We start from the raw sequence: 21,889 nt of genomic DNA on the forward strand, positions 1-21,889 counted from the left end.
TTCCCGCCTCCCTCTTCCCGGCCCGCCCCTTCGCCGCGTCGCGACGGCAGAGAGGGCCAGGCGGGCTTTACGGCAGCCGCGTTGCGGCGGGGCGGGGCGCCGGGCGGCTGGCGCGCTTGGCGGCAGCGGTGGGAGGCAGGCCGGCAGGCAGGCAGACGGAGTCGCAGGCGGGTGGCGGCGGCCGTGCTTGGTAGTGAGGGCGGGAGGGAGTGAGTCACTGAGCGTGTGTGAGGGAGGGAAGGAGCAAGCGGGCGAGCGAGCAGCCCGCGCCGTCCGCCCGCAGCACCAGCCAGGCCCCGCCGTCGCCCCGCAGCCCAGCGCCGAGGCCGGGCCGAGCCGAGCTGGGTCGGGCCCGGGCCATGCTGCTCACCGTGTACTGTGTGCGGAGGGACCTCTCCGAGGTGACCTTTTCCCTCCAGGTCGACGCCGACTTCGAGCTGCACAACTTCCGCGCGCTGTGCGAGCTCGAGTCCGGCATCCCCGCAGCCGAGAGCCAGGTACGCGGGGCAGCGAGCGGGGTCTCTCTCCAGGGCTGACCCTCCTGCCTTGGGGTCTCACGCCCTCCCTTTGCTGCCGGTGGGGAATTGGGGGTGGGGGAGCGGGATGGCCTCTCCCAGCTCGCCCCCGCGTCCGGGAGGGAGCTGGGATCGGTAGCTGCCCCCACACACTCCGAGCGTGGGGTGGGGTGCCATGGGAGGGAGCGGAGAGCCTGACCGCAGACGCACCCACTGCAGCCCGAGGGGCGCGTGGACTGTTGGGCGGCCCGCCCCATCTTCTGGCTCTTTGGCCCCTTCTCCCCTGATAATCCCGAGTTTGGGGTGTTGTGGACCTAAGAAGGAGCTCCAGGTCTGCAAGAGTTCATACATTCTACTTCCCCGACCAGAAATACCAGTTTGGATCGCTGTGGTAGGTTGGTGTTCATCTGGTGTTCTGGACAGAGCTCCTGCTTAAGCAACCGTAATTTACCTTTAAATGTAGAGATCTGCACTCCTAGTGAAGGAAAAAGTTTGAGACTTGCATTACCTTGTTTTGAGGCATTTGGAAATGCCCTGCACCTTTTTCCCTACCACATGGCATTTCTGATTAAATTCTCTTAAAAAAAAAAAAAAAAAAAAAGTAGTTATTCGTTCAATTCAAGCTGTTTGTTTCTCTGGTTTCTTCGCTGGTAGTAGGCCAGACTCCTTCTTTATTTCAGGCCACAATTGAGAGTTTGGGTGGGTTCAAAGTTCAGAGCTTTATGAGGATATTTTCGTAAAAATGGCCCGATACCTTCTCAGTGTGATTTGCTTGCTTGTTTCATTTCCCTACCATGCTGGAAGGAAATTCAGCTGCTCTTACATTTATTTGAAATGAGCAACATAATTTATTCTCAGAATGCCCTGAGCTGCCACCAAACAGAATCGGTGACGATAACTCTGGCCTTTACAGGAAAACATTTAAATCTCAACTTGATAAGTGGACCGTGGAGGACATGGTCTAAACGTTGAGAAAATTATAGAAGTCCTCCAGGGCCCCAGAATGTAAATCCTGATTTTCTACTGCAGTTATGAAATACTTCCAAAAACTATTGCCCAACTGCAGCGTGTTCTGCCCTTTATTGTGATAAACAGATGCGTCAATATTTTGTTCAGAAGTGAGTATGATTCCTTTACACGATGTGAACTTTAGAACCTTGGCATAAAGCTGAATATCAAGAAAGAATGGGTTTCAGGATGCAAAGTGTCACATACACAGACTGAAGCTGCAGAAGCTACAAAGAAATCGGTAAAAGGAATTTTTTGCAAATGTTTTCTAAAAACTGAGGAGCCAGTTCCTGCCCATGAATCCCTCACGTGAAAAACTAGGGAAGGACAGTTTAAGTAGGGAAGTAAACACAATTCTGAAATTTTTGAAGGTGGCATTTTCAATTGCTCTCTACCCTCCGGTTCTGTTACCCTGGTTATAATCACCAGCTGGCGGGGGGAATAAAAAATGAAAATGTAAGTTGTTCTCATCGTTATTTGGGCTTGGGAGAAGATGAAAAGCGGCATTGCCTCTCTTCCTGCCCTTTTTGAGACGGGCTGTAACAAATTTAAAGGAAGAGACCGATGGAAAAGACCGTTCGTTGTATGGTCCAGGCAGGCACAGTCCTCTGTTAGCTCAGGATGTTAGGAGTACCTCACTAATTGAACAGTTAGGCTAACTCCACAAATTCTTTCTTATTCATTAGGTCACCATTTGGGCATTTACTTCCTCCCAAGCCAAATTAGCATATGGAAGCCTGGGCTCCAACTTCTGTGAAGCCTGTATTACCCAGCTGTAAACAGCTCCCCTGTTTCAAGTTTGTTCCGTTGGCTCCATTGTAACCTAACACAGTATCTATTTTAAGATGTCTGGTGGTCGGTTGTCTTTTCAGTTGCTTGCCTTGCCCATGAGGCAGGAACAGGATCCACCCTAGACACACACTTGAGTCATTTCCGTTCGCCAGATCATAACGGTAAACATCATTATAGTTTTACCTACAAATACATCACTTACTCGAGGCCCCCACTCCCACTGCTTCACCGCCCAGGTTCTCCCATGTTACTCCTCTTCCCCTCCTAGTCCTCCTGCTTGCTCTGCCTCACTCTTGTTTACCTTCTCTGTCCTCGTTCCTTCACCTCCATTTCCAAAGGGAGTTTCTTCTTTCTTTTTCTTTTCTTCTTTCCTCTTTCTTTCTTTCTTTCTTTCTTTTTTTTTTTTTAAGGTTCCTGGCTGTGCTTTCCTGTCACGGTGTGTCCAAACCACGGATCTCCAGACTTTTTCAGTCAGGTTTCCCTTCGCGTACAGTGTTTTGGAACATACATCTTTGCGATACATATAATCAATTATAAACATGAACTAATGTTATATGCATTGTATACATGCGCACATATGTATGGAATAACCGTAAACATCAATGAGTGAAGTAATAACCTTATGTCCATTATAAACAACCATAGGATAGCGTTTAAGGAAGGACGAACTAAAATAAATGGAAATGAACATTCTAATATTTTTCTGTTCCCACATCTTTAAAGAACTGTTTCGCCTGCCTGCCCCACATTGGGGATCACCGGTTTAGAATTCACACTTGCACATCAGCATCAGTCGTGCATAAGTATGCACTTGGAAAAGACGTTACTTTTTAACAGCTCTAGTCTGATTATAGTAGTTATAATGTGATGATAACAAATTTAGAACAGAAACTATCTCTACTTGTACATGTGATTAAAGCTGGGCATGTTCCATCTCTTAATACAAGTGTGGGCTTGGAAGCCGGTCGTGGCTCTGTTTGATGCTTTGATGCAGAACTTGGCTGGGCAGACTTCAAAGAATTATCAGAACTTAGCTTCACTTTAAATTAATGTCTCTGTATTTTTGAAACATCATTATAATTTACCCCTGTAGGTGGCATGTGGTCAAAACGTGTGCAGAATGTGTAAGGACTCTCAAAAGGCATGTGTAAATGCCAAGTAATATAGCAGTAACCGTATGATCCTGGGAAGGCAGCTCTGTACACAGCATGATTTGTCGTTTGTAAAACACTATTTTAAAGCAGTGGAAACTGAAATTTTCTATTGTAGCTGCTTTTGACATACTTATTTTTGCAGGTAATTTTTGTGAATTTTTTTTCTGATAAATACTGCATATTCGTTTTAGAGAATTTGTACCTTATAGGAAAAGGTAGAGAGAAAAAGTTATTACCATATCACCCTGGAAACAACTGCAGTTTACTTCTTAGTGTATCTTTTTCCCTAAGCTTTCTTCCTTTTCTGTGGTTACAGTGTAACTTTTAAACATGATGCCCTGAACTGTACCAACAGTTTCAACTTTCTTTGTTCAGTCAAAGCTACATTGTCAGCATTTTTCCCTGACATTTCAAGTTCTTCAAATTTATAATTTTAATGGCCATGTAATATAGATGTACCGCAGTTTATTTAAAAATTTGCCTATTGCTGGGCATTTGAATTGGGGGAATTGGAAGCAGTTATTAGTAACATTTCCATGGATATCTATATTTAAGGCTTCGTCCCCATTTCTGATTGTTTTCTCAGGATGTATTCTTAGCTATGGAATTGCCAGGTCTTTTGAAAGGCTTTTAGTAACTGTTGCCATATTGTTTTCCAGAAGGGTTGGAAAAGTCAAGCTGTGGCATGAGATGTATATGTAGATCACTTGGCATATAGTAGGCTTTCAATTAATGATAGATAGTATTAGGGAGTCGTTCAGATGTGAGTCCAAAGATTCTGTGGCCAGTTGATGGTCCTTACTGCTAGAAATGTATTGTTACGATTTCTGTTGTATTGTTACGATTTCTGTTGATTGAAGACGAGAAGGCATTTGACCTCATGCTTAATGATGGAGTTGTTGGTCTTGGAGTTGTTTTAGTCTATTGTTAAATGTCGATTAAGCTTAAATTTGGTCTCTAGGGTGCTGCCTCTGGAGTAAGCACTAGCAGTGTGCCAGTTTCGCAGCTTGAGACTTGTAGATGTGTAAACTGTCCTGTTGTGTGTCCTCATAACTGGCAGAACCAGAATTCTTAGCTTTGTGGCCTTTGAGTTGGATATTATGGTGGAAAGCATCACCAATGCCTTACCGAAACTCTTTGTTTTGACTGGTGGAAATGTGAAACCATGGGTCTGATGATACACTCTTGTTGAGCTGGAAACTCATTCAGATTTCTTATAGGACTTGAGCTATACAATAATCGTCTTTCTTAGACTCTTAAGCCTGTTTTAACAAAAAGAAGTCGGTTCTTTGTGGCTGTTATAATTTCAGCTAAGCTTTTGTTTATTTCATTTGCGTCCTTGGACTAAAATGGAATACGCCTGCTGCTTTGTCAGAGTGAAGAATGTTTTGCTCCTCACCCACATTCTTCAGTCTAGTATTTTTAGGAAATGGGGCAAGATAGCAATGTTCCACATGACATGTATGTGTTTGGTGGTAGTTATTACCAGGATCTTAAACTTTTATTGTTAGATCGGGCTGTCTTTATTTTAAAAAGTTTTTTTTTTAATGTTTATTTATTTTGGGGGGAGAGAGAGAGAGACAGAACACGAGCAGAGGAGGGGCAGAGAGAGAGAGAAACACAGAATCCGAAGCAGGCTCCAGTCTGGGTGGTCAGCACAGAGCCTGACGTGGGGGCTCGAACTTACCAACCCTGAGATCATGACCGGAGCTGAAGTTGGACACTTAACCGACTGAGCCGCTCAGGCGCCCCCAGGCTGTCTTTATTTAAAAAAAAAAAAAAAAAAAAAAAAAAAAAAAAATTTACAGCATCTGCTGAGGAAAGACTATGTCCACTGAACACCGTGGAGTTTTTACGTGGAAGTCCTGAGTGAGGAGCCGCCACTGGTCCTTCCTCATGTTCAGGACACATTGATAGGCTGAGCGGTGCACAGGGTTTTGGTTCCCCTGGTGAGCATAGGCCCTCAGTGGTGACAGATGGCTTAATAGCTCTTGTTCAGGTCACCAGCTAATTGAGCTGGCCACATTGGACTTCGGTTTGGGGCAGTTGTATGTGGTCCTTAGGGAAGATCTCCCGCTCTTGGAGTCAGGCAGGTGTTCCAATCCTAGTTCTATTCTTTTTCCTTTTTTTATGTTCTTATTTTTTTCTTTCTTTATTTTTTGGTACAAAATAGATGGTTTTATCAAAGCACAGGGATAGGACCTGGGGGCAGAAAGAGCTGCCCTTATCTTCTTAATAGCTGTGTAGTCTCAGGTCACCGCACTCTGTTTCCCTGTCTGCAAAATGGGACGAATAATGCCCACCTAGAAATGAGAGGGCGTAGGATGAGGCGGGAGACTGTGGGAACCCGTTCCGATGGAAGTGCAAGCCGTGGTAGTGTCTGCTGTCTTAATATGGCCCTCCAGGTAGCATTGCCAGCTTGAAGACAAGTCTTGCGCTGGATAGGAACATTTTGATGCTCTGCGTTTGATTTCCTGTTGTAGATAAACGTTCTTCTATAAGTACAGTTAAAATGTGTCAACCGATTGTGTCTCTACATATACTGATGGTTGAGTTTCTGAACCTGGAAAATTAAGGAGCGGGCCGTGGACCACTCACTACCTTTGTCGTAAGGTGGCTTCGCTGTGTTGAGGCCACCTTGTGAGAGCCGCCTGCGTGGCATTTCTGTTGTCATGCCTCCTCTTGCTTGGTGCACACCTCAACTGGGACACTTGTCCCTTCAGATTTATGGTAGCTTTCCCAGCAATTCCACAAGTTACCATACGGCTCTCGGGTTGTATTGCAAACAGTCTGTGTCGATTCTCTTGTACTTTCGCCACGCGATATGTGGTTACGTGAGGGAGAATACTGCTGGAACGTGTTTTAACTTTGCAGGTTGAGGGTAGGAACCAACGATCCATTTTCTAGTACTGTATGGAACTTAGGAAGTGTAATCGGCCCTGTGAGCTCTGAGTCCCATTTTTTTGTGCACCCCCAGAAGTATTTGGCTTTGGAAATTCAGTTTCCTGTTGGTTCTACTTCTCATGTCAGTGTAGATTCTGAGAGCAGATATGACAGATCATTTTTCCCAGCAGAAATCTGTATTTTTCAGGTTGCGTGTCAGGCAGTCTTCCTGCAAGAGCTGTGAGGACATGTGAGGAAGCACTGTAAAATGGTAGAGTAGCAGACCGACCTGGAAGGGACAGCTGTAGCGATTATCTAGCCCCAACTGCTTGCTTGACAAACGGAAATGTGAAGCCAGGACCAGCGGAGGGACGCGGCCACTGTCAGAGCCAGGACAGGACTCAGGTTCCTCAGCTTGCACGTGGCCTGGTGCACAGCAAATCTTTTGAAAGAAAACCTTTCAAAGCCTGAGTTTATTCTGAATACCCCTCTGCAGTATGTAATAGTGCAGGATAGGTTTTATGTTCCTTTGTGGTTAAACTATAGTATGCCCTTTCTCCGTTTTTTTCCTACAGCACAGTGTTTCACCTGCTTTTATGCTCTCAGGTTTTTTCAGTGTTTGATTGCACATCAAAAAAATGTTTTTATTAGTAGTACATCCCTGATCCAGTAGAAGAGAAGGAAGAATGCAGAACAGGCAGTATTTGGAAAACTTTTAGACTTGCCAGTGTGCAAGATCATTTAAAAATGGATACATTGGGATGTCATATACAGCTTGGTGTCTGTAATTGACAAGACTGTATCCCATACTGGAAAGTCGCTAAGAGAGTAAATGTTAAAAGTTCTTGTCACAAGAAAAAAAAAAAGACATTTGAGCTACGCAAACAAAACAAATTCCTGTCCTCAAGTAGCTTCCATTTTAGTGGAACAGAAAGACAATAAAGAAACAGATATTTAAGGAGCTCCTGGGTGGCTCAGTCGGTTAAGCGTCCAACTTTGGCTCAGGTCATGATCTCATGGCTTGTGAGTTCAAGACCCGTGTCGGGCTGTGTGCTGACAGCTCAGAGCCTGGAGCCTGCTTCGAATTCTGTGTCTCTGTCTCCCTCCCTCTCTCCCTCTCTCCCTCTCTCCCTCTCTCCCTCTCTCCCTTCCCCTCTGTCTGTCTCTTTCTCTTTCTCCCTCTCCCCCCCACCCCCGCTCTTGCTCTGTTTCTCAAAAATAAACAGTAAAAAGAAATAGATACTTAATATGAGAGGGTTTTTAAATAGGGTGGTTAGTGAAGGGCTCTGGAAAGGTTATATTTGACCAGAGACCTTAAAAAAGAGTGGCTGGGAGGGCGTCTGGCTGGCTCAGTTGGTAGAGCACGTAATTCTTGATCCTGAGTTCAGGCCCCATGTTAGGCATAGAGCTTACTTAAAAAAGAAATAGCTGGGGAAAGAACATCCTTCAGGTAGAGAGAAGAGCAAGTGAAACAGTCCCAAGGGGGAAATTGTCACATTATTTAGGGAGCAGCAATTACGGTATGAAATGAAGTCAGAGGGGGAGCCAGGGACCAAATTGTTGGACCTAGCAGGTAACGGGAAGGATTTAGGCTTTTATTTCAGGTGTGATGGGAAACCATTGGAGGGTTTTGAGCAGGCTGGGACTGACATCTGGTGAAAAGGGACACTGTACGTAGTCTTCCTGCTTTGTTCCATGTTATTTCTCAGTGCTTCATATGGTGAACTCTTTTCTGGTTGTAGATCGTCTATGCTGAAAGACCCCTCACAGACAACCACAGATCGCTGGCTTCCTACGGCTTGAAAGATGGGGATGTCGTGATTTTACGGCAGAAGGAGAATGCAGACCCTCGACCTCCAGTGCAGTTCCCAAGTAAGACATTCCTGACACAGGCATCAGGAGACAGCATAGTGCAGTGGGTCAGAGCTGTGGACTAGCTTCGGGTTCAGACTGCGGGGTATGGAGTCTGCCCCTTGGTTGCTCTGTATCCTTGGCTGGGTTGACTTCCCTATGGCTGTTTTCTTAGCTGTGAGAATAGTGCAGCCTTCAGCACGCCCTGGATAAATGTTCGCTTCTGTTGTGATCGATGAGAACTGTATCCTGGGGAAGGACTTAAGAGGCCATCTATGCCCGTGATTCCTGACTGACTGTTGCTGCTTCGTGTCTGGCCCTCAGCTAGCAGGCCTGTGTGGGACATTTTACAGTCAGCCAGGCACTTGCATGCACATTGCACAGGATCACGGTTGTAGGGGAGGAGATTCCTCTTTATAATTTGTTATCGTTAATAGACAAAGCTCCGGTTTTAAGTAATGTCTTCAGTGTTACATAGCTAATAAGCGAAGGCATGGGAACTAAAACATGGTACTTTTCCCATTGTACTGAGCTTTTTGAACAGTAGGCAGCTGGACCACCAGATTCTGCTCCTTGCCCACCAGCCGTGTTAATCATGTGAAAGGAAACTTACCTGTCTCGATGTTCTATCCGGAATAGGGGTTTATAGTCTGGAATCTGTGCTTTGGGATTTAGAACGTTTCTGTGTCCCTGAAATAAATACGCACAGTTGCGTGGCTGAGAGCATGTGTGCATTTGATAGGGAGAGGGTCAGTAGCTTTCTTTGGATACTCACAGGGGTTCACGATCTACAAAAGTGGCCAGGGTTCTGATGTGGACCCCTTTAATGAAATGTAATAGTGTTTTCCATTCCCTGCTGTCTTCAGGTAGGTTTCTTAAATACTGCTTAGTCTCTAGGTCAGTGGGTTTAAAGTTTGTGGTTCCAGCTGATGAGTGTCTGGGTGATGATGACACAGGCCAGCTTAGAACACAGTGCATCCGTTCAGCCCAAAACTGGGGCTGTAAGAGACCATCAAGCACTGTTCCTCCCAGATCGGAATTACATTAGTCCCTTGGGTCTACTGTTAAACTTTAGAAAGAGTTGTGACTTGAACATGTCAGTCAAAAAAACCCAAAACAAATCTTCCTTTGGTTAATTTGGTGAAATTGTTAGTTCTGGAGAATTGCTGGTTGTTTTTTTTTTCCCCGTACTGTCGCATGTGGACAAGAGAGCCAGTCTGTGGGGGAGGGGAGCCATCTGAGGGGAGCAGATCTAGTCGTTCAGGTAAACAAGTTTTTCAGAATTACTCTGAAGCGAATGGACTCTCAAGATAAGTGTTACCATGGTTAAAGATAAAAATTTCTTACCCTGCAGAGAAGGTCCACCCATATCTGTGTTGCTGGTTGGTATGGATTAACTCCCTCATGCGCATGTGTGTATACACACACACACACACACACACACACAAGCTGCCAGCTGAGGTCTGTTGGAAGGAGGTGGCTAGTTGAACCCATGCTAAAGAGGCAGAAAATGATACTTGAGTTTAAGGATTCCCTTCTTCTAGGGGCGCCTGGGTGGCTCAGTCGGTTAAGCAACCGACTTCAGCTCAGGTCATGATCTCACAGGTCATGGGTTCGAGCCCCGCATCGGGCTCTGTGCTGACAGCTCAGAGCCTGGCACCTGCTTCGGATTCTGTGTCTCCCTCTCTCTCTCTGCCCTTCTCCTGCTTGTGCACGCGCGCTCTCTCCCTCTCTCTCTCTCTCTCTCTCTCTCTCAAAAGTAAATAAGCATTAAGGAAAAAAAAAAAAGGATTCCCTTCTAGTCGATTTCCCAACAGCTTCAGGATAGCCTCAACTTGAAACAGGAGTGACCATCAGGCACATTTTTGGGATTGAGGAGATACACATTCGCTCAGTTCTAGCCCCTAATTCTGTCTCTGCTCTACCTTTTTTTTTTTTTAAGGTAAAACTCCTTTTCTAAGTAACCGTTTTGTTGAGATATCATTCGTATACCATACGGTTCACTCATGTAAGGTATACGTAATGTGCAGTTCATTTTTAGTCTATTCCCAGTTGTGCAGCCATCACTACAATCAATTGTAGCACATTTTTATCACCTTATAAAGAAGCTGGACCTATTAGCAGTCATTCCCCATCTGCCTCCAAGCCTTCTAGCCCTAGGCAACCGTCAGTCTACTTTCTGTGTCTGTATTTTCCTATTCTGGACATTTCATAGAAATGGAATCATAAAACACGTGGGTCCTTTGTGTAAGGCTCCCTTTTATTTTCCTTTCGTTTTAATAAGGTCAGCTCAGCCTGGATTATAGAACCCAGGAGTTGTAGCCTCTAAATCTGTTCTATCTTTTGGTGACCTCAGCACCGAGAACCTGAGCAAGTCCCTTTTCTTCTGTTTGTCTCTCCTGTAAAACGATGACACCTGCTAGCTCCCTGGTGGTGTGAGAGGAGTTAGCCGTGGTGCGCAGATGAAAGTGTAAATTCCAAGAACGAGTATGTTTAGCAGAGACTTATAGAATTTTACATCTAAAATTTATGCAGTTCACTTGGTTTGTATAGTATTCTTTATCCCAGGTGTCCGGGCCCTTTGAGAGATGTCAAAACAAATTAGGATTTTTCTCAAGAATTACATCCAGATTTATGTGGTTATGTTTATTAAGACTAGCTTTAATTTGTAAAAAATACAAGTAAGTAGGGGCTCCTGGGTGGCTAAGTCAGTTAAGCGTTCGACTTCAGCTCAGGGCACGATCTCGCAGTTCGTGGGTTCGAGCCCCGCGTGGGGCTCGGCTGACGGCCCGGAGCCTGGAGCCTGCTTCGGATTCTGTATCTCCCTCTCTGCCCCTCCTCCGCTCACGCTCTGTCTCTCTCTCTCAAAAATAAATACACATTAAAAAAGATACAAGTAAGTAAAAACTTGTTATGTCTTCTGGGATATTGTAGAAGCCAAAAATCTAGGGTCATTACCATGGACTGCACCCCTTTTCTGTTCCTGGTTGCGGGTTCACTCAGACTGCAGTCTTTATATTCAGTCAGCGTGAGAGAGCGCGGAGGAAAGGTCAGATGTCTGCAATTACCATTTGCCATATACCGTTCACCAGCAAATGTTCCGCTGTGCCCTTCAAATGCTTGTGTGTCACTGGAAGTAAACTTTGAACCGATTTTCCCCAACAGACTTGCCCCGCATAGACTTCCGTAGTATAGCCGTGCCTGGCACGTCAGGCTCCCGGCAGCGCCGGCCACCAGGAGCACAGCAGTCCCACTCATCTCCCGGAGACGTAGCTTCATCTCCTCAGGGCTTGGACAATCCAGCCTTGCTCCGAGACATGTTGCTGGCCAACCCCCATGAGCTGTCCTTGCTGAAGGAGCGCAATCCACCCCTGGCGGACGCTCTGCTCAGTGGAGACCTTGGTAAGCTTATCAACGTGGAAGACTGGCGAGCGGACCTGAGGGGAAGTAGCGGTGTCGCGGCAAATTTGGAGAAACTCCAGCAACTGGGGTGTTCAGCCCGCCAGGTCACGTGATCTCTTGAGCACCCCAGTTGCTCTCCGAGAGGTAAAGTGATGCTGATGCCAAAGGCGGAGTTGAGTGGCGGTCGTGATCCAATTTTGCAACAGCACAGAGTTCTGAGATCCAGCTTGACCAGCCTCCTCCACTGACGGTTTTTTGTTCCCCCAAATTATTTTCACGTAACCTATTGCGCGTAACCTAGGGACTGGTATTCTAACCTGTTCGGTGGGAGCCTCAGTTGAAGAGAGCACCAGTAAGCCAGCTGATGCCGGGTGAAATGCTCTTAGGGACAGAAAACCTGTCCGGTGCCATCAGCCTATGTGGCAAAACGGAGCCCTCTGACTCTCACCCACCCCAAGATTAACGACAGTCGGTTGTCGCCAATAGCTTGTTGCTGTGTTTGAGCCATTCTTGAGTTAAACAGAATGTGTGTTTTTAGTCAGCTCGATGAATAAAGTTTTTCTCTGTAAATTTCTCCAGTTTTACTCCTGGGTTTATGCAACTGTACTGATTACATTTTAAAGCGTAACAGATGCTCCATAGCTCATTCTTCAGCTGACCCTTTTTTAAACTGAGGTAATAATTACCTAACAGAAATGCGCAGGTTTTAAGTGTACAGTTCATTGAGCTTTGGCAAAGTCCTGGAGCCGCCACCCTAGTCAAGATGAGAGAATATTTTTCTCGCTCCCGAATTCCAGTATGTCCTCTGCTGGTCAGCTTCCTCCCCTTATGGGCTACTGCCGTTCTGACAATCGTGTTTTCAGTCTCCGGGTTAATGGAATCACACAGTATGTCCTCTCTCATGTCGGGCTTCTTTTGTCAGCTTAATGTGGTTTAGATTCCTTCATGTTGTGTGTATTGATAGTTCACACGACCGTTATCTTGGTGTCTTTAATTCCTTCCGCAATATATCTAATCGCCAAAGACCGTGATGATGGCACGTAGAACTTGATACATTTAAATACACCCTCATTTAAGAAACAGCGAGACTAAGGTGGCTCTTGTGACATACATTTTATAGCAAGCAGTATTTTCTCTTTCCTCATTTTCCTGCCTGTTACTCACGAGGTCCTGTAGGTGGACTGACAATAGTTTGCATGTAACGTCCCTGGTCTAAGGCAGGGGGTGTTCTCAAGGGAGTGGCAGGAAAAGCGGGGCTGTAGTGCCCTGTGGGTCTTGTTGTCGTCCCTCATCGAAGCGTAGCTGACACAGGGTGTTGGCGGTAGAGTCACGGGGGCACAGCACGGTGATTCGTCATGCCCACGCCTCGTGCTGTGCCGCTGCAGGCGTGGCTGCCCTCTGTCCCCACGCAGGGCTGCGATGGCACCACCGACTCCATGCCCTGTGGTCGCGCTCTGTTTTAGTTCTGCGTGATAGGTTAATGGGGGCAGCGGGGAGGAGAGGAGTGGGGTCACTCATCTGCCACACAGATGGCTGTTTCTGCTGATTTAAATTGAAATGCTCTTACCTCTGAGTAGAAACAGTATGACGGATAATTTCTTACCGGAATAAATGACTTTTGAAAATACTTGATTTCTTGACACTGAATTTAGGGGACGTAGTCTTGCCTCAGAAATAGCAAGTAAATGTAATTGCCCGTTTAAAATAATTCTTAGGCATCCTTTCTGCATCTTGTATAGTTGTATTTTGAGAAACGATTTGATCTGGAAAAGTACTAACAGAGAATGGAAATAGCGTGGCACTCAAGATGTCCCCCTTGTTGTTTTTGTAGAGAAATTTTCTAGGGTCCTGGAGGGACAGCAGCAGGACCGAGCCCGGAGAGAGCAAGAAAGGATTCGTCTCTTTTCTGCCGACCCTTTTGATCTTGAAGCTCAGGCAAAAATAGAGGAAGATATAAGGTAATGACCCTTTACCTAAAGAGCAAGCTTTAGAGAATCCAGATTTCCCAAATGACAGGTGACCTGGTATCAGTCGGGCATCTGCTTTGAGGCAGCGTCCTTGTTTTGTATCTGAGATAGTAATTTCAGCCTTTTAGGTCACTCTCCTCTTCTGTTCTCCTCGTGTGTGGATTTAACATTACAAAGTACGGGTACCTAACTTGGGGACTTTAATGAAGACTCCCGGACTGGCCTACGGTGCATCATTAGAGCAACCCCATCAACCTGGGGTCGGTGACCCCAGGACTGAGCAGAAGCTCCAGTCCGGTGAGACCGTTAGGCTGTCTGTACAGGCTGATTGGAATCTCAATCCTTACACACAATACACGAGCCCTAATTAAACCCAGGCTTGAGCATGATTGGATTAGAGAGCCCTGTACGGATGGGCCCTTGTAGTCCTGGGTCTGTTTTCCTTCTGCAGTTCTTGAGCTGGCCTCCGTGGATAAACAGACTGCCAGACACATTTCCAGCTCCAGTTTCCCCAATGCTGTGGCTCGCACCTGGGGCTAAGGTAACATCACATAGGAAGCTTTAAAAATGCAGATGGCTTGTGCTCTGTTCCCCAGTCAGCCAGATGGATCAGCATCATAAGAGATGGGGCCAGAGCAGGTATAATGATGCTAATGCCAACCTCAGTCACATCGTGAGTCACAAGAACGATGCTGGTCAGTGGTCAGTCCGTTAGAATGAAAGCACAGCTGCCCCCCACCCCCATGTCGTGTTTGTTGTGAACGGTGAAGGCTTTAGCACAGTAGTCCCTCACCTTACCCGTGGTTAATTGCAGTCCAAAAGCAGATACATCAGAAGGTCAGTAGTAGCCCAACAGTGTCACAAGGCCTGTGTCATTCGCCTCAGTTCATCTTATTACGTGGGCAATTTAGCATCTCCCATCATCACAAGAAGGGTGAGTACAGTACAGTAAGGTATTTTGAGAGAGACCACGTTCACATAACATTTGCCACAGAGTATTGTTCTGTTTTATTACTGTTGCTTATCTCTTGCTGGGCCTCACTGATAAATTAAGCTTTATCATAGGTGTGTATATATAGAAGAAAACATAGTGTGTATAGGGTTCAGTACTGTCTGTGTTTTCAGGCATCTGCTGGGGGTCATGGAATGTATCCCTTGCAGATAAGGGGGAACCACTGTATAGCTAAGAAGAACTGTGTTCTTTGTCATAATCTTTGGTTACTTGAATGAAGCCTGACTTGGTCATTACATTATACTGTCAGCTTAGAAGTCAGATAATGGTTATTTTATCTTTTATTTCTCTGACTACATTTGAAATCAGGGACATTTAAATTGTATGCCAGAATCAGTTGCTAGCCCTTAGCCATTCACTTGTGTTCTTGTTGATTAAGTGTCCCCATTAATTGCGTCAGTATATTAGTATATGAATATTTTTGGGGAAAAAAAAGCAAAAACATCTCACTAATTAAATCTCCCCAGAGAAATAGGAAGAAATTTGTGTTCTCTGAACTTGACCACATTGCAGTTGTAAGGGAACCTGACATAATTCTCAAGAATAGATGTGTTCAGGGGCTCACTCAGTTGAATGTCCGACTCTTGATTTCAGCTCAGGTCATGATCCCAGGGTCATGGGCTTGAGCCCTGTGTCGGTCTCCGTGCTGAGCACAGAGCCTGCTTGGGACAGTCTCTCTCTCTTTCTCTGTCTCTGTCTCTGTCTCTCTCTCTCTCTCTTTCTTCTCTCCTTCTCTCCTTCTCCCACCCTCCTTCTCTCCCTGCCCCTACTTTGCCCTCCCCCCTGCGGCCACACTTTCTCTGTCTCTCTCTTTCTCAAGTGAAGGATTATGGACCAGAAATGTCTCAAGTAAGAGATGTAAAGTCTCTCCCGTAGAGTGATGAGAGAGAAGTGAGAATCCACACGTGGTGCGTGTGGCCTTGCGTGCTCGCTCTCTCTCTAAAAAAAAAAAAAAAAAAATAGATGTGTTCCATCCAGAAACAGGAGTGGTGGGTGGGTGGGAGGGTATCGTAGCCGAACCCTGACCCTGCACTGTTGGCAGAGTAGCCATGAGATGAGGCATATTTGTGTAGCTCGAGGGGGGCCCGGGGAAGTTAAGGAAATGGGATAACGCGTACAGTCTTTTCAAGAAGACCTTGTGCCTCTGAAGAGACTCTCTACATACGTACGGAGCCCAGAATAGCCAAAGCGACTGGTATTATCTCAGAAGATTTTTTGCTGAAATTTATCTTGGTTGGAGTCAACGCAAGGTCAGGAATATACAACTAATTTTAGTTCATCTCTAAACTTAATAATGTGACAAAAGAGAAAAGCTGTGTAGTTCTGCCAAATGCCTTTTGAAGTTTTATTTGGTATGTTAGACCAGCGATTCCTCAGCGTATGTATACATTGGAGTATAATAGCTCGCATGTTTCCCCAACTAAATTAAACGAGGGTGCCTTGGACTTTCTGGGAAGTTTCATGCGTTTTACAGAAAGACTGCTAAAACCAGCAGTTCATTTGAGGTGGAGCATTACCGCGAAAAGGACAGGCACTGCAGTTTAGAACAGGGCTCCGCAGACTTCGTCCGCAGAGAGCCGGACCGTGAAGATCGTAGGGTTTGCAGGCCGTGCTGTGTCTGCCACCAGCACTCCCGTCCTCCAGCGCGGTATCAGAGCGACCACAGATGACCCCACAGGATGGAAGGGAGTGGTGTGGCTGCGCTCCCGTAGAAGTTCGCAGGTGGCGGCCTGTAATGTGCTAGCCCGTCGCCTACGGTTATAACTTCTCCCCAATCTTGGGCCCTGTTCTGTTAGTAACTCAGTCTTCGGGTACGTTGCCCAGCGCCTGCCCTCGTTTCCATTAATGTTGGTCGTGTTTGGTGATGTTTTTAAAAGGAGGTTGGGAACGGAGACAGGAGATGTAGAAGTAAGCTGGAACTCCCTTTTACATCCCTTTCTCGTTTAAGAATTAGAATCTGTCTAATGTTTGAAGAAATGGTTTGCTGGACCAAGTGAACTGTGGGGTGTGTGTGTGTGTGTGTGTGTGTGTGTGTGGTTTTCCAAGTGATGGCCGGGTAGCTAAAGAGGTGTGTGCGTTTTCCCAGCATCTGCTCTTTTGTTAACATTGTGTCGTAGATGCTGAATCCCTCTTAGCTCCTGGAGTAGGAGTCCGTCCCCTCGTTTACAGGTAGAAAACCCAGTCTTGGAGGTGAAGCAGCAGGTGCAGCAGGGCGGTTGAAACCTCTGTTTTACCTTTGCCAACCGTCTTTAACGCACTGGACATAGGACGCATACCCAGACACCCAGTAAATCCCCGTGAAAACGGAAGCATTCACGAGATTCTGACATTCTCCAGAATTAAAAGATTTTGACTCTTACTCTCTCGAGATTCAGTTTCCTGTATCTGAGCTTGTAAAGGGAGCAGAACTGTTTGACGTGAAAGTCATTTGTGTGCCTTTAGATTTTCTGCCAGCTGTGTCTCACTACCTCACCTGTTGCAGGGGACAGTGCCAATGTCCATTTCCAGGGCTCAGCTGCTGCAATAGGGGCAAAAGATACGGACACATCTGGTGTGTGGTTTCTTTTTTTCAGTCAGTGAAAGGGAGACTTTATCGAGGCACACAGGCTCTGGGGTTCGGGCAGGGGGCCGTCCCGCAGGCCAAGAGCCGCTGGAAGGGCCTTATCTGACCTTCCTCTCGGGGCGCAGGTCATTGCTGTGACCACGCTTCTTGTGGCAGTTGACAGCGCAGGGGTGCAGGCGAGCAGAGCTCTCACGGCAGGTATCTTGTTGCAGTTGTATTTCTGGGCCGGCTGGCGGAGGGAAGGCTGGAGGGTGCCACCCCCCGGCCGAGCACCGAGCACCGGGCGGACTCTTCCTGGGTATTGTAGCCATCCTCCAGCTGTTTGCCCACAGAAACCAGAAGCTGCTGCTCAGGCGAGATGCCCTCCTGGTCTCAGACTGTAGCCTAGACATTCTCACTGGTGTCACTGGGCTCAACCTCAAGGGTGGTGGTGTCGCCCATCAGGGTCTTCACAAAGATCTGTGTCTCTGCGTCTGCCACTCTCGTGGAAGAGAAAGCCCCGTCTGTGTTTAATACTGTGACTTCTGAAACAGATGATGATTCCACTCTACTTGGTTTGTTACAGGCAACAGAACATCGAGGAAAACATGACAATAGCTATGGAAGAGGCTCCTGAAAGTTTTGGCCAAGTGGTGATGCTTTATATTAACTGCAAAGTGAACGGACATCCTGTGAAAGCCTTTGTTGACTCAGGTGACGTCTCTGTCTTTGTCCATGTGTCCGACATTCTGACCTGACACAGGGAGAAGGGGAGACTCTGCTTTAACCCTGGTAAAGATGGCAGCAGTCCTCCAGGCTGCCACCTGACCAGCCCAGGGGTTACGTCACTCGCCAGGCTTTGTGTGTGTCTGTTGTCACAGGTTTATTTTTGTAATCTTTTTTTTTTTTTTTTTTTTTTTAAGTAAGTAAGTAAACTCTGCCCCAAACGTGGCACTTGAACTCACAACCCTGAGATCAAGGGTCGCACGCTTTACTGATTGAGCCAGCCAGGCACCCGTAATCATTTCTTAACTGGTTTTGTCTTTCGCAGGATCTCCTTTAACTTCCTACCTCCCCTTATTTGGCATCCTGAGTTGTTCGGATATCTCTGTGGGAAATTTGGGAGTAAATGGGTTCAGCAGAAGGAGCTGTAAGAAGCGGCTGCATAGAGTGTAGGTCAGACAGATAGTTCAGCACGGTCTGTGCACCAGCGCTTTGCCAGGAGCGATGAGGAGGGGGAGCGTGTGTGTCGGGGCTCTCGGCCTTAAAGAACTTAACAGCCAGGTCAGGAGACAGGGAGTTTCCCACTTGAGGATTCAGATAATCCCTGTACCAGCTGGCACCTTTTCTCACCGTAATAGCTCTGTTTCTCAGTAAGATCGCACAGAGCACCGTGCGGGTATGGCTGAGTGGTCCTATGTGTCTTAATTCTGTGCAGTTCCCTCAGGCTGTAAGATAGGATGAGTTCCTAGAGTAGTAGAAGCCTCTGCTCAAGTAATATTTTCCTCCGTTTGTTCATCCACAATTATTTGAGCACATGCTAGGTTTCAATTGTCATTAAGAGTTTGTATCTTGAGGGGGCACCTGGGTGGTTCGGTCGGTTAAATGTCCAGCTCTTGACGTCAGCTCAGGGTTTGATCTCAGGGTCGTGAGTTCAAGCCAGACATTGGGCTCCACACTGGACATGATGCCTATTTTAAAAAAAAAAGTTTGTATCTTGAGATGCATACATTCTTGGGAGAAGCAAATTTGCCGATTATTCGGTTTAAAAATGTCTGTTGAATGCTGTAGGCAGGGCACTTGTGCTGAGTGGGAGTTAAGACTCACTAACTGTAGCCTAATGGGGCTCCTGTGAGTGAGAGAGACAAATACCCAAGAGACTCTAATATTACCACACTCAACATTTATTGAGCCTCTATTGTATGCCAGGCAACATATTAGGTGCTTAATATAAATCATCTTAATTTCAGTTAGTCCTGAGGAAATCCCTGTGAGCTGTGTTTGACTATTAACCCTATTTTGTAGGTAGGGAGGCTTAGACGTTGAGAGGTGGTGTCCCTCTTCAGGTAGACAGGGTCACGAGGAGCAGGCTGTGGGTCCAGCCCCAGATCTGTTTGATGGCAGATTCCACAACAGCAAAAATCCGATGCGTGTTGGGTACACATCGAGACCACATTCGCACCACGACTGGGGTGCTCAGGCATGGCTCTGAACTGAGCTGTCTCCATGAGCAAGAGGATGGGGCTTCAAGCCGAGGCTTGAGAGAGGGCAGGGGAGCGGTGAAAGGGACCCTTCTCGTGTCGGGCTTGCTTACTTTACATCAGTAAATAGCTTCTGTGGGGTAGAGTGAGGAGAGGGGAAGAAAAGAGGAAAGTTGCCTTCTCCAGTTTTCTCTTCCTTCACTTTTGCTGGGCCTTCTTGAATCTAACTTTCCTCGAGTGCCAAGAGCTTTCGGTGTCCGTGAAGTGTAAGGTGCCTAATGAGTAACGCGAACAGGGAGTGTTGGAACTGAAGGAGCGGAAAACTCACTGGGTGAGGACAGTTTTGAGCTTGGTCTTAAAGCGTAAGTGGAAATCAGAGAAAGTGAAGGCAGGGGGCGCTCTGCAGGAGGGTCAGCGCGAGTAAGAGGCAAAGGGAACAATTTCCTCCTGTCAGATTGGAGGGTTTTGAACAGTCAGAGTAGAAGTCTGATATTTGAGTCTGTTTGGGCTACTATAAAAATACTGTCAACTGGGGGGCTTATAAACAACACAGATTGATTTCTCGTAGTTCTGGAGGCTGGGAAATCCACCGTGAAGTTGCAGGCAGGCCCAGCGTCTGCTGACCTGCTTCCTCGTTCACAGATGTTCTCTTCTGGCTGTGCCCTCACGTGGCAGGAAGGGGGAGGGAGCTGTCCGAGGTCTCCTGTGCAGGGGCACTCGGCCCATTCCTGAGACTTTCACCTTCGTCACCTAATCACCTCCCAAAGACCCCACCTCCTAATCCCATCACGTTGAGGGTCAGGTTTTAACATAGGAAATTTGCAGGGACACAGATACTCCGTCTATTGTAGCAGGAAGTAGTTTGGCCAGGACGAGGTAGGTTGTGAAGCTGTGACAGTGTAGCTGGAGGCTAATCTTATTATAATAAGAGTAGAAGCCATGGAGGATTTGTGAGCAGAGGAATAAGTGATCTGAAGAAGACGATTATTTGAGGAAGACCAAAGATAGTTACAGATCTGGAGAATTCCGTACCCCTCAGGGGCAGGACTATTTCCTTGCTTTAAATTATGCATCCACAGAGTGGTTTGGAAACCAGAGAAGTTGTCCATTAGCAAGGGGAATAGGGTGTGAGCTAGGCTGATTGCTATAGTTAGAAGAAGGAAGGTCAGAAATAGAAATTGCATAAAACTTACTCACAGGGTTGGAGCAGAGTTTGAGAGTGGGGAGAAGACTGAGGCGCCTGGGTGGCTCAGTCGGCTGAGCGTCCGACTTTAGCTCGGGTCATGATCTCACGGCTCGTGGGTTCGAGCCCCATGTCAGGCTCTGCGCTGACAGCTCAGAGCCTGGAGCCTGCTTCTGATTCTGTGTCTCCCTCTCTCTCTGCCCGTCCCCTGCTTGTGTTCTGTCTCTCTCCCTCTCTCAAAAAGAAATAAGCATTAAAAATAATAATAAAAGCTTTAAAAATTAAAAAAAAGAGCGAGGGGAAGGCTAAAGGAAGAGGAGTCACGGGGGCTGTCTGGGCGGCTCAGTCAGTTGAGCATCCGACTTTAGTTCAGGTCATGAACTTGCAGTTCGTGGGTTCGAGCCCCACATTGGGCTCTGTGCTGACGGCTCAGAGCCTGGAGCCTGCTTCGGATTCTGTCTCCCCCTCTCTCTGCCCCTCCCCTGCTCATGCTCTCTCTCTCTCAAAAACAAAATAAACATTAAAAAAAAAAAATTAAAAAAGAGGAGTCACAAGTGAACGGTGTCAAGTTTTATGTTGTAAGAAAGTAATTCCCTTGGTAAAGAGAGAAATCCAAAGTGAGAATTACTGGGGGAGAAAAGAGCTTTATAGCCCTGTTGGCTTTGAGATGGAAATGTTGAGCACACGGGCATGTAGACCAGAATCTGTGAGAGAGATCAGGGCTGTAGGTGAAAACAGATGTGTCTGTGTCCTGTGCTGGCCTGCTCCGGCTGTGTGGGTGAATACACGTAACCAGGAGAGAAAAGACCCTAAATGCCTTCTTGCTGAAAGGAAACAGAGTGTGATTGTTGGAGCAGAGATGGGGAGTTCAGATTTGGTTTTGGTTTTTTTTTTTGAGAGATGGTGGGTTTTACATGGTAAATTATAAAGTCCCCACATTTGGAATAAAAATAATCTGATAAGATGTTTAGAGATACTTGATGAAGATTGACCCGAGTGTAAAGGAGTGCTTAACTGAGCACTTAACACATTTCCATCTGTAGATGTGGGTTGACTTTCTGGAAGTCCTCTCCGGGTAGTTTTGCTTTCTGTCGGTAAAGTTTTAAAACATCATCTCATGAAACAAATTTAATGAGACATTCAAACAAAATATCCTTTCCGTCACTATCAGGTTTCTACGCTGTGTTTCCGATACCAGCGTGGAACTGAAAGTTGAATGAAGCGTGGCAAGAACGGCTAAGGGCTAGACTAACCCAGGTGTGAATAACCGTCCACAGACAAAAGCCTGGGGGCTACTTGCTTTCTGCCTTGTCCTCAGGCTGCGGTTTTTAATCTTCCCACAAACGTGGATTTCATTTTTATTATCTGATGTTTCCCTC

The 21,889-nt window shown here is 46.6% G+C and overlaps 1 protein-coding gene and 1 pseudogene across 5 annotated transcripts in view; one reads left to right on the plus strand and one right to left on the minus strand.

Annotated features, from left to right (window-relative positions):
• Positions 1-213: 213 nt before the first annotated feature.
• LOC122227074 (protein DDI1 homolog 2) overlaps positions 214-21,889 on the plus strand; it is a 37,655-nt gene continuing 15,979 nt past the window's right edge. The window contains exons 1-5 of one of the 5 annotated variants that reach the window (XM_042951250.1): positions 221-497; positions 8,095-8,224; positions 11,369-11,605; positions 13,437-13,563; positions 17,713-17,840. In XM_042951250.1, the coding sequence (XP_042807184.1) occupies positions 360-497; positions 8,095-8,224; positions 11,369-11,605; positions 13,437-13,563; positions 17,713-17,840 (760 nt within the window). In that variant the 5' untranslated portion in view covers positions 221-359. Of the gene's footprint in view, positions 498-8,094; positions 8,225-11,368; positions 11,606-13,436; positions 13,564-14,028; positions 14,114-17,712; positions 17,841-21,889 lie in introns of those variants that run through there. The other 4 variants (XM_042951252.1, XM_042951257.1, XM_042951251.1 and 1 more) reach the window with 4 other exon arrangements.
• LOC122227075 lies at positions 17,246-17,702 on the minus strand (annotated as a pseudogene).

The sequence above is a fragment of the Panthera leo genome, chromosome C1 (genome assembly GCF_018350215.1).
Source record: "Panthera leo isolate Ple1 chromosome C1, P.leo_Ple1_pat1.1, whole genome shotgun sequence".
Lineage (NCBI taxonomy): Eukaryota > Metazoa > Chordata > Mammalia > Carnivora > Felidae > Panthera > Panthera leo.